Below are 16,411 nucleotides of genomic sequence, written 5' to 3' on the forward strand. Positions count from 1 at the left end.
TGAAAATATTTTCTTTCTTGCGTGTTATGGCTAGAGTAAAGAGGGCGTCTGGGACATGAATGTTATGGCTACCCTTCTGGATTATTTTCCTCATGTTTAATGATTTTTCTAAGTGATTGTAAGAACCGGCATTGTTTTGCTTCAGCTAAGCCTTCACTGTGTAAAACTCCAGCACCTGTTGTTTCGGGGGGGTCAAGGGTGAAGCAGGACTGCTAAGCCCCCAGTTCAGGCCTTCCACACATGTCCGGTCTTTACGGCACACTCTCCCCACTATTTCCGTCTCCAGGTCTATTTTAGTCTTGTGTAAATAAAGGTGCCAATTCCAACAGTCTGTTTTCTCGTTATACCTGCTAAGTCGGTCCGTTCGTTTTTTCTTTCCGTGATTATAGTTTTATCTGAGGTACTCTTAGTAGGCGTAGGTGTGAATGCTTGTGTTTCAATATCCTTGTTGTTGTGACTTTTACAGACAGGAAGCTGATAGACGAGAACACATTTTCCTCCTCGCAGACTAGCACTGGCCTTCAACAAGCCCTAGTTATGCTAGTGGTTAACCAAGCTGTTAAAGTTAGAGTTAGGACTGGTGAGTGATGGCCAGGCTTGACCAAACACTGCCTGTAAGGACATCTACTGGAAATGAATGGACTCTCATCTTTCACATCGTGGCCTTTAGAAAAGGCACACTCCCTTAAGTTAGCCTTTGATTAGTGATCGGAAAGGTAACTACAATACAGCATTATACTCCTATTAGTGCTGTACAAAATAGGCCTATGTGCTACACATGCCTATGTAAGACATATTTGTAATCCTGTTCTGTTGCAGTTAAGAGTTTCTACTGCAATACATTTTGTGTATTTTAATTTGGATGTGCATTGTCTTGTACACAATACGTGTAGTACAAACCAAGCGGGTGTGGGGAACCAAAGTTGTAGCGCACAAAGGAATGCTAGAAATGTAAGCATAGGTTAGCCGCGGTGTATAGCGCGTAGCAGGTGTGATTTAACCCCAGAATGCCAGGAAGCCCAGCTCATGGGCTATTGCTCATAACGGTTCATGACGTTTATCCCCTCACATGCTCTTACCTCTTTGGCCTCTATCCCTTTCAACCCTCCATTTCTCACACATCCCAAGCTGGCTTAGACCCTCTCATTAACCGTTTTTCGCACTCCCGGGACCCTAATCCCATCGTCTCTCCGCTGGCCCCACCAGACCTTCCATAGATCCCCCTGTCCTCCTTTCCTTGTTCTCACAATTAAAGGGTGGGAATGCGGTCACGTCTTTGATTTTCTGTGCGTAATCCTGGTCATGTGGATGACAGCAATATGGAAACACATTCGGGTTAGAGTGACTGAGGCACACATAGGTTACCCGATGGTGCATGAGAAAAAACGATTGTGTAAGAGCAGTTATAGGCAGGTGCTGTTGGACAGCAGTGCATCCAGTCTGTATCTGCCCTCTAAATTATTCATTAAGATTCAGCTTATGATGAGTTGGTTTGAATGTACATTCTTTACCAGAAATTCGATTAATATTAGTTAGCCGATGTTCTTCTTTTTGACTCCTGAATCAATGAAGTGGATTTAAATACCATTTACACACACACACACGCACGCACGCACGCACGCACGCACGCACGCACGCACGCACGCACACACACACACACACACACACACACACACACACACACACACACACACACACAACACACACACACACACACACACACACACACACACACACGCACACACACAATGAATGAACCAGACTTTAGTATCAGAAAAGGACAAACAGTTTCCTCCAGTAATCCGTCTTTGTGTTCCCACCAGGAAGTGATCAACGCCCTGAAACAGACATGGCATGTCCACTGCTTCCAGTGTGCTTCATGTCAGCAGCCAATCAGAAACAACACCTTTCACCTGGAGGATGGAGAACCCTACTGTGAACGAGGTGGGCGTCGTTAATGTGGCAATATTAAGATCTGTTTACCAAATAAATAAATGTGGTTATTGTGTTCTTTTATACTTTTTTATTCATCTTCTCTGTTATCTTCTACCTAATGCCTTTCTGTATAGATTTCTATACTTTGTTTGGAACTGGTTGTCACGGCTGCGAGTTCCCTATCGAGGCTGGGGACAAGTTCCTGGATGCCCTGGGATATACCTGGCATGATACCTGCTTCGTCTGCGCTGTAGGTCACACAATCCCAGATGACTTTATAGACCAGTGTACAGCTCGTCCGTCCAACCATTGTGTAATGGTGTTTGTTTGTTTGTTTATTTGTTTGTTTGTTTAGGTGTGCTGTACCACCTTAGAAGGACAAACGTTCTTCTCCAAGAAAGACAAGCCTCTCTGCAAGAAACATGCTCACACACTGAAGATATGAACAGTCAACAGCATGATCCGTTCAACACACACAAACTGTTAAACATGAACACACCAGGTCAATTTAGCCCACCCGAAGACCACCATAGCTGTTTTAGGTACCGTCTAATGAGGGCCACCCAAATCAGGCGTGTGACCTACGTCTTATTAAAATGTATCTGCAGGCTTTTATTTATCTGCAGTCAAACTGAGACTGCAACAATCACACTAGTAGTAAGATGGGATGCTGTACCAGATAGATTCAATAGGAATTTTGAAGTTATATGAAAGCCAGAGAATGTGGTCAAATTTTGAGTCCTATCCTTCAGAATTTAATGTTCAGTGGCTTATGGAGAAGAATGGAAAGGAGAAAGAGTGACATTGATGGAGTTGGAAGGGAAAATCCTGTACTCTGCAGGAGGTTAATGGCAAAATAGAGATGGAGACTTTACCCTTCGTGCAGTTAACTGTGTATGTTTTATATGTTGTTTTACGATATTTCCTTTCAAGTATCAACAACAAGTATTGTCTCTGATTCTTTTCCTAAAATATATGATTTTTAACTGCTGGATTTTACGCCTTTTCGTTAGGATTTTACGCCTTTCGTGTGTGTTTTCTTCTTTGTATATCGATGATAAATTACTCATGTTGCCAGACAATTTGTTAAGATACAACAGGATGTATTTTTAATTTCTTAGATTTTCTGCACTCTTTTATTTTTCCATATTACTTTCATAGGGATATTGTGCCAAGAGAGAGCACTTGTTTTATTTAAAGAGAAAAAAGATAACAGAAACTACTTCTACATATCCAGCACCACAAAGCTCATGCACTGTTGTCTTGAAATAAAGAACTCTACTTTTACACCACGGAGGCTTTCATTTCCTGTCTTGTTTGGTTCCCAAGATTTTTTTTCTGTGTTTTTTATAAGTAGGCTCTTGATGTTTCTATATACCTTACATATTGTGTGACATTCTGTAAAAATATAAATAATTGCATATGGTTTGTTTGACAAATAAATGGTGAGCAATATTTTACATTTTCAAAAAAAGGACAAATTTAATTGAACGGTTTGCGTCAAAGATCTGCAAAAGGACCAACCATGCTACTTGCCAATGTAATCATAGCATCACATTGGGAACTCAACAGGCCATTGAAACAGTGGTGAAGGGAGGGGGATGAACCCATGGGATGTCTATTGCTGGGTCACACACACCCACTCTCACCTTAAGGGAATTTAGAGTCTCCATTTGGTCTACACAACATGTCTACGCACACACAAACACACCCGCACACACACACACACACACACACACACACACACACACACACACACACACACACACACACACACACACACACACACACACACACACACACACACACACACACAAACACAAACACACACACAAACACACGCACATTGGGTCACAGCTCTCTCATGGTCCGCTGTTTTTGTCCTATGCTTTTTCTTAGTCCCCAATGACCATATCTATAAACATTTTCTTAGTTGCACTGAAATCTTCTTATGTGTTCATTCCTGCTCATAACAAATTGATTAGTTGAGGTGGATTGAGGTTAGTTTCCTCTTACACAAGGGTAGAAAGTTTGTCAAACTTAAAGACTTTTAAGACTAAATCGTTCTTGGATGTGTTTAGGAAAGGATTTTCACCCTTTCAATCTGCGGACTTCACACCAGGTTTGAAATAGCCAAGCATGGGGGGTCTTTGGGAAAGCAATATTATCCTCGGCGCCTGCACTACCATTTACAGCCTGTAGCTGGTGCTGCGGTTGAATTACTGCTGCAACTTTCTGGAAGATGTTGAGTATTTTCTTCAAGTGAAGTTAAGAGTGTGAGAGAGCGAGAGGGTGAGAGAAAGAAGGAAAAGTATTAGACGGGAGTGCGACCGTGTGTACAGCAAATACGCTGCTGTTTGAAAAAGCCAACAACCCACTCTGTGCTGGCTGTACCAGGCTGGAAGAAGCTGTACGGAAGAAGAAGAAAGAGGAAAGAGGCTGTACGGCGACTGAACTTAAGGTGAGTTGTTTTTATTCGCTAATGCGTCTCCTGTTCCTTTGCCATCATAACGCTTGTTATGAGATGGCTTACCTTAACGAGTATAGGTAGGTGAAAGCTATATCTTCCAATAGCCTACTTTGTGTTTTGCGGGAATGTAAACATCACATGTCAGTATGATAACTGTTATATTCATTGGCATGTTGAAGTAACTAAGATGAAGAGTTGTTTCCATATTTGGTCCTGGGTACTGCGGTCAGCTTTATTCTGAAGATGCTCTGTCTTGCTCGTTGGGATGAATTACAATTTCTAGCATTAGCAGGCAAGGGTCAGGTCGATATAAGTTTTTTGTTTTTTTTCACAATTGTAAAGCAAAACAAACAAATGCATATTTCAAGAATAGCATCTGAATCTAGTTAAAATAAGTTCTGAACAAATATTTAGCCATGATGTATTGACTAAATATATCCATTTATTATGTTTCATGATCATTTCGCGATTTTCCTACAAATGATTGGCATCATAATTGTAAAGTCAGCTTAATTCTTTGTGAGTCTGCATAGGCCTATGTAATGTGACTATTGGCAATATTTAGCTCATATTATTATTTCCAGAATATAATAATGTTACGTATTGTATTAAGTTTGAGTTAAATTGATGGAGTGCATATTTTGGGACCACTGCCAACACAACTACTTCTTTCAATATCCATGGCTTTAGATTTTTCAGCAACTGTTGCTGCTGACTGTAATAGTTAAAAGGAAAACATCAAATTGTATTAACAATCAATATATCTAAAGGTATTTTTAAGGGTTGTTTGCTTTGTCCTTTAACTTTAAGTATCCATCTTAATGTTGATATCCAATAGAGAGTGTGCTTGCATGCTTAAAAACATAGTTTTTCCAATGAGAGAGGAGCCAGTATGCCTTGGACCTGGATCCAAGGTGTGAAACAAAATAGCCTCCCTTTTCTAGGCCGTCTACTGAGGGAGTCCGATACAAGACACATGATAAGATGTGGATAAATGGTAGCAATGACTTCGCCTGATTATTTAGTCTAGCTGAAGTGAACAGTCTGACTCAGTGACTGAAAGGGGACGAAAAGGAATTTAAATCAACCTCACTATAGCCTCCAGCAGAGACTAACCCTAACAACAGCTATAGTTTACCCCACTAACGCACACACACACACACACACACACACACACACACACACACACACACACACACACACACACACACACACACACACACACACACACACACACACACACACACACACACACACACACACACACACAAACCACACACAGAAATTTTCAACTCCCCCTCTGTGTCCAGTAACTAGGTCCAGGTGTTTGTCAAGTTAGGTTATGACAAGAGTATATCTGAGTGTGTGTGTGTGTGCGTGTGTGTGTGTCTGTTTGTGTTTTTTTGTATCTGTGTCCTTATCTGTGTTATTGTGTGTGTGTGTGCTTTTTCATAAATGTGCTGGTTATATATGTGAGTGTACATAATGCCCGCCTGTAAACTTAAATGTCAGTGTGGCTGCTTATGTGAACGTGTGTGTGTTTTTGGAGCGATCCAGATGGCATACAATTCATGAGATTCAAATCTTACCTCACCTCATCTGTGGTGTTCAGGGACGGACAACATCACCTCTGCCCCCCCAGGAATACACTCTCCAATGTGAATGAGTGAAGTGCGTGCGTTTGTGTGTGTGTGTGTGTGTGTGTGTGTGTGTGTGTGTGTGTGTGTGTGTGTGTGTGTGTGTGTGTGTGTGTGTGTGTGTGTGTGTGTGTGTGTGTGTGTGTGTGTGTGTCTGTGTTTGCTTCTCCTGAGTATTCCTTTTATAGTTCTATTTTTTCGGTGCTCCTTCATGTGTCCATTTTTGTAATTGGCTGGAGTTTTGAGTTTTTAATGATGTTATTACACGTAACAACTGAATTAATTTAGTAATTTATGTTGCCATTCTTTCGTTGAACATGACTTTGGTCACACAATCGAAACTCCAGACCTTCCTTGTCCTAAAGTCAGCAAGTTTGAGCGGGAAGGAAATCACATTCCTACCAATCGGAACGCAGTTGGGTCGCGATCCTCCCACAATGGCCAATAAGCTCCTGACTGATGGAATCATATAACTCTGAAGACCCGCCCTTCTATCCTGTTTTGCTTTTTAAGACGTCACACACACCTGATAATCTGACCACAGTATTCAATTACCAGTCTTTGGGTAAGGGGAAATATGACTGTGTGTGTGTGTGTCTTTGCGTGTGCGTGTGTGTGTGCACGCGTGTGTTTGAAAGAACTTGATGCCCTTAACATTATCAGACCCCCTGTGTTGATTTATGTGACTACTGGAACATTTCTACGACCCCGTTGTAGGAACTGAACACAGAACTATTGTCCAAGAAAAACAACTCTGTTAACTATTACTACGTTAATCAGGCCTACTATGTTCAGGTAGTGGAAATGTACACTGTCTATATCAAATGTCACATGCTCCCGAAAATCAGGGTATTTTGTTTCTTATACTTTTCATATTTTTTATTTCAAGGACAAAAATCAATTTCAAGACATTCAATGTATTGAAAGACTCAAAGGTTTATTTGTCACAGTCACAGTGATATACATGTGTTTACAACTTTTAAGACATTCAAACCATTGGGAACTTTTAAGCCCAAATCACTTTTTTTTCTGTGTGTTGTACAGTTTTCCAACAGTCAATTTCCTACAGTGAGCCAATTAAAGAGATACAATCCAGAAAGAGATACAGCGCCATGCCCGAGGGCTGAACCTTTGCTTTTAGATCTCTTTCTCCCTTTCTCATTATGGTGTCAGATAGATTGATGGAGCCTCCTTTTTCTGCATGAAATCCATCCCACTTTATTCAAAATCTGGGGGATTTCTTTTGAGTGACAGGTTTAAACGGCTATTAATACACAGTCATTGGGGCGACCCTCAGACAATGAGTGGTTGAGAATGCACCCAAACAAAGCTTTACTCTGTATGTTGAGCCGTGTGCAGTCGGGTTTAGAGTAATTGAATGTTTTAACTACACAGGAAAAACAATGGATGGTCTTTTCAAATGTGTTGGGTTTGAAATTTTATTCCAATGGTTGGTCAATTTCATTGGTTGGTCAAGAGTCGGATCTGATGGGTTAATTAGAGATTATTATTAATATTTACTAATATAGCTGACACTTCCATGATCCAGGCTTGAAAATTCCTTCCTAATGACGTTTTCAGTCATTAAGCAGCAGGAAGGTCATTTTTAGGCATCTTGCTCAAGAATGCCTACAGGTAGACTGTAGATTTTGGGGATCAAAACCAGAACATTTCATCTAGAAATAAATCAGCCTTGGTAATACACTATCCAGCCCCCTATGAATATGATATGCATTTTTTTCCTTTTCTAGTATGCTTTAAATCTGTCCTCCTTTGTGAGTCATTGGTGAGCCTTGATGATATACTGTCTTTAAACATATGGCTGCCATCCAGTCTTTTCGAGTTGTCTTCGCTGACTCTGAAGCTGGGATAGCTTAAAAGCTTGACACCAGACTTTACGCACACTCATATCTCTCTGGCTCTTTTTCCTGTTTATCAAGTCACACGTGTGTATGGTGTCTGTGTGTGTTTGGGTGTGGTAATGGGTGTATGTGTGACCTCATAAATGAACCTTGTCAAATTGTAAATTAAGTATTTTGTAGCTAGTAGTATTAGAAGAAAGTGTATTTTCTACCAATGTGGACGCGACACTTTCTGTGTCCCTGGATCAATTGTAAACGTATGTACACAATAAAGTAGTTAGTTTTTTTTAAAGTAGTTTTCAAGGATAACCATCGTCACTGGACAGTGTCCAGCATTCAGATCTGTAATAAATATAGACTTTATAAAATGTAATACATTAATGGGATTTACTTATTGCATTTGGTCGAAAATATTGTTATTATTGAATCATTCTGCACCATTACTGCAATATTTTGAAGATTATGCGATGGCCTCTAATGGGATGGATTTAGAAGATCTCCCAATTAATTAAATGAACACTTGCATGAAAAACAAGCTCAAGGCCTCAATTCACCATGAATATTATATCCGGTATGATCAAAATAATACCATCAGCCCTGAGGTTTGAATAAGAGACACAGACACCCAAAGGAACTTCAAATTGCTAGCAAGCATCGATCTAAATGATTTTCATTCCTCATTTCCTAACTCACTCATGTGTTTAAAATAACATAATCCCTTGCCGTAGAAAAACAAACATGTTTTATTAACGACAAACGGGCGTTGGATCTTCTGTGCGCTCCAGATAAGGATCTGGAAGGTAATTTGCCAGTTGGATTCAGCTCTCAGATGACTGATGAAGGAAGATGCTGATGCAGAAATAGTGTTCAGCAGGCTTCAGCCTGCAGGCTATGTGTTTTTTGGTGGGTTTGGTTAATTAGAACATTATATGCACTGCAGTGAAGGAAAGAATGTGCATCTCTGCACTGACACAGTGGTATCATAGAGGCCGGGGACATAGTCTAGTAGTGGTAAGAGTATTTCAATGTCCAGAGTCAGAGATCCTTGAGCAAGCATGCCAAACCTCTCCATGCTACAGTTTGGAAAATATGTTAGTGATAATATATGCTGAAAACACGCCCTTCCCAAACAAGTACTTTGGAACAAATGCATTCCCTTTATGTTCTTTTTTCGTTCAAACCCAGATTCACAGCTATTGTGTTTTCATCTTGTCTTTAGAATGTTTCTTAAAAAGTCAATGATCTTGCCGCCCTTCCTTACTACTCTCTAATTTACTCAGGTCGCAAAGTTCAACCACTCCCCTTGGTTGTTACTGTCTACCTGCATGACTCCTGTACCATACTTATGGTTGGGGTCGATGCGTCACACACTTCTATATTAAAGGGAGGACAAAGGGGCTGAACCAGAACAGTGATAGGACAGAAGCCACAGGTGGGCGGGGCTTGCTAGAGTGTATAATGACGTTCCTTCTACTGTAATTGCTGAAGATCAAGATTGCGATCACAAAGTAGAGAAGCTATCCAGTAGCAATATTTAGCTAGGTTTAACAGTAATAACAGTCTTTAGCTATCCCTCAGAATGTGTGACATTTAAATTGTCCTGCAGAGAGAGATATAACCATCCATAATCCATTTAATTTTATTATAAAATCCTTATTTACTTTGTACTTTTTTAATTTTCATGGTAGTAGGCCTATATACTTTGTGTCAGAATTCTGGCCAGATCCCCTGAGAACCTTATTAGTGCTCTAGCTTACAGTTTCAGCCTATAATCCATTTTTGATTATTCATTTAGTAAAGTGAAGGCGAATGAACTAGTGAATAGTGTTGCTTGCTTTGTATGAGGGGCACCCAAGACAAACACAACTGTACATCTAATTTCTGAAGCGAATAAGCAGCAATTTTTCATTATTTTACCTTACTAAATGAATGATTGACTACCATACCAATAATAACACAAAATGCACTAATATGAGAAACATGGAAAGCCTTCACTCGTAAAACTCTGATTCAAGCTCAACAGGCTTCTTTCATTTTTGGACTATACCAACATCATTTGTTATTCTTAGCCACACTAGTCGGGCAGGCTCCCTATTCGCTTTGGCTCCTTCTTACCCAAATATCCAATGGGGCATGAGTTCACTCCGACTGAGAAATGATGGAGCGACTCGAGGGGGAAGGGGCGAGGGAAGGCGGGATGGAATGGCAGAGAGGAATATTGTCATCTGGATACACTTTGGGGCAATTTTGAACCTCTCCTGACCACCCAATCTTCCTGTGCCCCCCTATTTTCTACCCCCCCCCCCCCTTCGCTGGGCTTCCTTTGAGGTGCCATTCTCATCATGGCAAGAGAACCACTTGTGTCCCCGGGGAGTGAGAGAAGCTTTCAACACATCACCACGGATGGTCTCCATTATATCCATGCTCTATAACCTAACCAGCAGGCTTGTTGGGAGTCGTTTCCCAATCTGAAAACTGGCAGGTTGGGTTGAGTTCTCTTACGTTTACAGTTCGAAAGGAAAACGAGGCGGTGCAAAAATGGCAGATGTACTTCTATGACAAGCTCAAACTCAGTCGCCATCATCTGCAAGTGGACTGTCGTTGAGATAGGGAGGGATATATGCATGAAGTTAAATGCTTACGGACGGAGAGAGAGAGAGAAAGAGGACAGAGGCGGGACGCAGAGAGCAAAATTGGTTCAAGCTGTGGTCCCGCCGTTTCCAAAATTGCCGAGAAGGTCTGCGGGGTCAAAGGTCCTGATGAGTGATCGAAGGAACCCCTGTGTTTGCTTTATAAAGGAGGCCCCGCACGCAAAAGACAGATGGACAGATGGAGTGACAGAAGAGAGAGAAGGAGTGACTGTGGGGATCCTATCGGAACAGAGAGCTCTGTTACGGACAGTCTGCCAAAGTACTTTCCTTCTAGCTTTCTCACCCTTTCCCTGTCGTCTGCGTCCGTGCATTTATTATTAAAGAAACACACACACACACACACACACACACACACACACACACACACACACACACACACACACACACACACACACACACACACACACACACACACACACACACACACACACACACACACACACACACACACACACACTCTCACACACATGACGGATGAATGTCTCTTTGAGTCATGAGTTGTGCAGATGTATCTGAGAAAGAGAGAGAGGGAGCCGAAAGGGGGCTGGTGGGCGGGAGGGGGCTGAATGTGTGTAATCAAACTCAGAGACCCTTCTGTGTTCTCCTCACCTATGCTCTCCCACTCTTACATTCCTCTCTCTCTCTCTCTCTCTCTCTCTCTCTCTCTCTCTCTCTCTCTCATCTCTCCTATGTCTCTCTCTCATCTCTCCTATCTCTCTCTCTCTCTCTCTCTCTCTCTCTCTCTCTCTCTCTCTCTCTCTCTCTCTCTCTCCTACCCCACCACACACACATACCTACACACATAAAGCCCCATCCTTATTCTTCACCACTCCATATGCACCATATGTAGATCTATTTAAAGTGCCATCTTCATCTTCCTCTCTCACATCCAGCAGTGTAAATAAAATAAATGACATTTTATCGTGGCAAAACACAACGTCAATTCAATCACCTAATTCAGCACTCTAGAAACATTTTGGCTGTGGTTTTTTAAGAAAAGAAGAAATGGCTCCTTCCTTGACCTATATAGAGAGCTAGCCAGGCGGCCCCCGTAGAATCGCCTGCATACAGTACGCTCACATTTCCTGCCCAGGGGCCAGCCTCTCAGAGGGGCCCAGACATACAGGAGGAGCTCCGCGACGTGTTCTCCCAAAGTCATTATTTCAGAGGAATTAAATCACGTGTCAAATCGAATCCCGACTCCCCCTGCAATACCTCAATCTGATTTGAGCTATCAAATTGAATCTCTCGCGGGGTCTGTTTCTTCACACACACGTCCAGTGGGTTCGTACGCATCGAGTTTGCAGGACAATTACTGTGCTTGATCAGGTCTCGGACCTCGTTGCCTCTGTAATGAGAGCAGGTAGTGTATTATACCCAGCGGCCCGTGGGTTTTAACTCTGATCTATCCTGCTTCCTCTGTTTTCTTTAATGGACGCCGTCTTAGCGCCAGGAATATTGATATGGGTTAATGGAGGGGGGTGAAGACAAGGATCTGGATTTATTCAATTGTAACTGACAGTGAGTATTGAGAGAGGGAGAGAGAAACGGAACAGAGCTATTGAAAAAAAGAACCATTGAGGAATGAGAGGATGGGGTTTAAGCAGTGTGGGTTATTGCGTCAAGGCCAGGTTGACTTGGACTGTTAATCCTGCATTAATTGATGTTCGCATTGTTAAGCAAGTAGTAATGACAAGGACAAGATAAGACATCTCTCCCCCCCCCCCCCCCCCCGTACAGCTCAATGCACTGAGATGGAAGGGTCTAGGGAAGGAGGACAGACACGGAGGTGGATTCAGGCGAGAGATGGATGAAGCCATGCACATCTCACAGGGGTGCATTAGTGTATCGCATCATGCCAGATATACCTAGAGTAGGGTGGCTGTTTGATGGGCTAGATGCTATCGGAAGGCAGCGAGAGGCAGATGGCCATCACCCACACAGCGCTGGCAGATAAGCGTCATCAAAGTCACACACTGGGTCTGTTCAATCGGTGATCTGTGAACAACAGCACCATGTTTAGGATTCATGTTAACCCTTGTGTTGAGTTGGTCAGAACTCGGACACAACTGTTTTGACGATGTCCATATGTTGCTTTGTCTTTATATATATAATTTGGTCTAATGGTTATCTTCACATATCTAGCACAATGCAAGCCTAGTGGATTGGGCCAAGGTGGAGCCATCTATCAATCAAAGCAAGCAGGCTGCCCAAACATTTACTTTTTCAAATGCTTATCCATTTTGCATCTTAATTCATTACATCTTATTGGAACAATGGAAGACCTTAGAATCCAGCGTTTAGACGCCGTTAAAGCAATTTAGCACGTAGCGCCACAAAGGCTACACCATATACCCATAATGGCTGCTTCTTTGCACACCCAACACCCACCCACCCATCCAGCAACACACACACACACACACACACACACACACACACACACACACACACACACACACACACACACACACACACACACACACACACACACACACACACACACACACACACATAACAGACGACACAGTTTTATATCCAGTACGATGTGCTGGGAGTGGGGTTTTTACGAGCAAAAGCCCCTGAACCCTGTCGATGCAGCTTCCTGTATATAAAAACGCCCTGCCTGTCACCCTACCACTCCCTCACTGGCAGCAGGACACAGAAAGGTGCTTTTTTACTCTATTTGAGAATATTTAATGGAGTGGAATGCAGAGTTATTTAGCTCATTTCATGGCATTTAGTGGTGAGGCCTGATGGGAGAAAATATGTCTACTGGCTTGAGCGTTGCTTCAGTTCATTTCTAGTCAGCGTTTACTGGCAAGGGCGGCAATAGATGATATTTAGAGGAATATTACTCATCCCTCTTACTCAAAGTGCCCATGTACAGTATATCTCAGCTAGCAGAGTTGTAACATAGTTCACCAAGGCGGACCTCCTGCATAACCTGAAGCGTTTTCCTCCAGGGCTAGGAGTTAACATTCCATTTCCCTAACAAAGAGACAACAGTCCCGTAGCTAATTCGGACAAATTGAATGTACGACTCTTCTGAGTTTCCCCATCTGAACCCTATGAAAGGGTTGAACTTAAGCCCAGACCAAATCTTGTTTTCTTCTGTGTGAACAAGCGTGTCCTATTAAATAGAATTAATAGCAACTGTAAAAGTAATGTTTTCCATTCTTGATGTGTGTGTGTGCATGTCTGTGTGTGTTCTTGCATGCTTGCGTGTGTGTTTGTGTGTGTGTGTGTGTGTGTGTGTTTGTTTGTGTGTGTGCGAGAGAATAATCTTTCTAGCAATCTAAAGCAGGTTGTGGCACATGTGGCTGTCTTAAGTAGTCTAAGTAATTGGAACAAATAACTTTGAACCACATTGAACATAGCCACACAAACACAAACACACAAACACAAGCAGTCAACCTCACCCGCTCCCCAAACACAGACAAACACATTCACTTTTTAATACTTCCATTAGAAATATTGTTGTTGTTGTCTTCGCTCGACTTCCTTATCCTTTTTGTTTAAAAAGTTGTATCCATTCGGTCAAACTCTTGGCTAATGGCGGGCAGAGATACTCTGAATATAAAAGGCAAACGGCAGTTGCTGAAGGGGCCCGTGTGTAGATATACGTCCAGATAGGCTAATGAGGAAACCCCACTTCAACACGGGGACTCTCAGGAGGGCCACAGGAAGTGGTAATAGAGAACAGCGGGCGTCTGCCGGCATCGCCCGTGGACCAGAGGTTCTAGCTAATCAGCGATGCACACAGCCGTGACCGGTCTGTTCCAGCACAGCCTGGAGTTTGCTGTGTGTGTGTGTGTTTGTGAGAGAGAGAGAGAGAGAGAGAGAGAGAGAGAGAGAGAGAGAGAGAGAGAGAGAGAGAGAGAGAGGAGAGAGAGAGAGAGAGAGAGAGAGAGAGAGAGAGAGAGAGAGAGAGAGAGAGAGAGAGAGAGAGAGAGAGAGAGAGAGAGAGAGAGAGAGAGAGAGAGAGAGAGAGAGAGAGAGAGACCCTGCAGGAGTATTTCCTGTGTGTTGACGACCAAATTATGTCAGTGGCACCAAATCAATAGTGGAAAGTTAGGAGAGTTGTGTTTCTAAGGGCCTAATGCTAATCGCTATCAGATGGTTTCGGTGGACGAAGGCACAACGTTTGTGAGTGTGTGTGTGCCTATGTGTGTAAGTATGACACACCAGTGGCTGCGGCTGTATGAGCGAAAGCATAAATAACCCAAATCCCATAAATCAATGTACTGGTTTATTGAGAAATTAAATAATCAATGCCTGACGGTGTAGGCAGCATTCACACTCCTAGTTCCAAAACTATCGGCGAAGGAGAAAAAAGAGTTGTGGAAATGTGGGTGGCATGTTGACGTTTGCAGCGCATTACGGTGTGCAGCAGCAATTGGAGTGATCAGAGTCTACTTGTATCCAGTGTACGGTGAGGCCAGGTTCTAATCATTGTCAGATGGTGGACAGAGCCTTCACGTCTGGAGACATTTGCAAGGCCTCTGGTCGTCTCGAGGCATGGGAGAGAGAGAGAGGGAGAGAGGGGATACAGGAGAAGGGAGAGAGGGGATATAGAGAGGGAGAGAGGGAGAGAGGGAGAGAGGAGAGGGGGGGATAGGGAGCGAGAGAGAGAGAGGAGAAGGGGCGAGAGAGGGAGACGGAGAGAGAAATATATTCAACCCAGCGAGCTGTCCTTTGTTGTCTGAGAATGTGTGAGAGGGAAAATGGAGAGCAAATGAGACGGAATTAGTGGTTCGCCAAGTCGTGTGTCAACAAAATGTTTGTTTAAAGATGAGCTGAGATTGTTATGTTGCTGCGCTGACAATGTTAAAATGATGTGTTAATGTTGAAGGGGTTTTGACTGAGCTATATAATTGTTAGTATGACAACGTGTTGCCAAGACAACATGTTGTGGTTGGCAAATGGTGCTGAGCTATGCTACGTTGACATTTTTAAGGTGTTGACTTTTAACTCAAGTTCACACTCAATTTGGTATTGTTTTTATTGTCCTCCGAATGTCCTCGAAATGATGAATTGTGCTGTTGGGAACCAGGTTGAGCCAGATATTTCTTGACAGCCTGTTGTTTATCAAACACAGAGAGATCAACCACATGTGTACACAGTTGGGAAGCAGTTTATTTTAGCCTGCTAAATCGTCGGAACTGGAACTAAATCGTTTATCGCTGTTTTTTGTTTCTGTTCATGCTAGCTACTGTGATATTATTTTGTTGTGCAGCGTCATTCCTTATGCAGGGCTGCCAAGTTTCAAAACAAGTTTGGAGTGAGATTACATCTGTTGGGGCGGAGCAACCCAAAAACTTGTCAAAGAGTGGTGACCTTTACCCCCACACTATTTTTTATTGAAAACTGTTTCCAGCTATTTTACATATTTCTCTTAATTGATTAGTGTCGACATAGTGTAAATGTAGAAACAACACCATTTCAGACAAATACAATAAATAGTTTTACTTACACATTTGCAATGAATACAAATGGATAGCAAATGTCACCTTAGTATAGTCAATAAGAACAGCGGGCACTAGGGCATGGGTTCAAGGGATGATTTAAATGAGCCCCTCTTACAAAGTGTGTGTGTGTGTGTGTGTGTGTGTGTGTGTGTGTGTGTGTGTGTGTGTGTGTGTGTGTGTGTGTGTGTGTGTGTGTGTGTGTGTGTGTGTGTGTGTGTGTGTGTGTGTGTACGTGTGGGATGAAGAGCCACTTGGTTAACCACTCACTTTTAAAAGTACACCTATAGGCGGCCACTCCAGTAAAAGCTTTCAGCTGATTCCCTTTTTCCTGCTCTCCTTCACTGCCTCCTCCAATGTGATTTACACTACATCTTCCACTGTCTCCCTC

General features: G+C 42.6%; 2 protein-coding genes across 7 annotated transcripts in view; both read left to right on the plus strand.

Annotated features, from left to right (window-relative positions):
* Positions 1–3,227, plus strand: part of pdlim5a (PDZ and LIM domain 5a) — a 57,281-nt gene extending 54,054 nt beyond the window's left edge. For all 4 annotated transcript variants that reach the window (XM_056591837.1, XM_056591834.1, XM_056591835.1 and 1 more), the window contains 3 exons: positions 1,824–1,944; positions 2,070–2,185; positions 2,291–3,227. In XM_056591837.1, the coding sequence (XP_056447812.1) occupies positions 1,824–1,944; positions 2,070–2,185; positions 2,291–2,380 (327 nt within the window). In that variant the 3' untranslated portion in view covers positions 2,381–3,227. The remainder of the gene's footprint in view (positions 1–1,823; positions 1,945–2,069; positions 2,186–2,290) is intronic.
* A 981-nt stretch (positions 3,228–4,208) lies between these two features.
* The window catches only part of bmpr1ba (bone morphogenetic protein receptor, type IBa), a 65,194-nt gene continuing 52,991 nt past the window's right edge, over positions 4,209–16,411 (plus strand). For all 3 annotated transcript variants that reach the window (XM_056591790.1, XM_056591788.1, XM_056591789.1), the window contains exon 1: positions 4,209–4,396. The gene's annotated coding sequence lies outside the window, so the exon portion shown is untranslated. The remainder of the gene's footprint in view (positions 4,397–16,411) is intronic.

The sequence above is a fragment of the Gadus chalcogrammus genome, chromosome 6 (genome assembly GCF_026213295.1).
Source record: "Gadus chalcogrammus isolate NIFS_2021 chromosome 6, NIFS_Gcha_1.0, whole genome shotgun sequence".
NCBI classification, from domain to species: Eukaryota; Metazoa; Chordata; class Actinopteri; order Gadiformes; family Gadidae; genus Gadus; species Gadus chalcogrammus.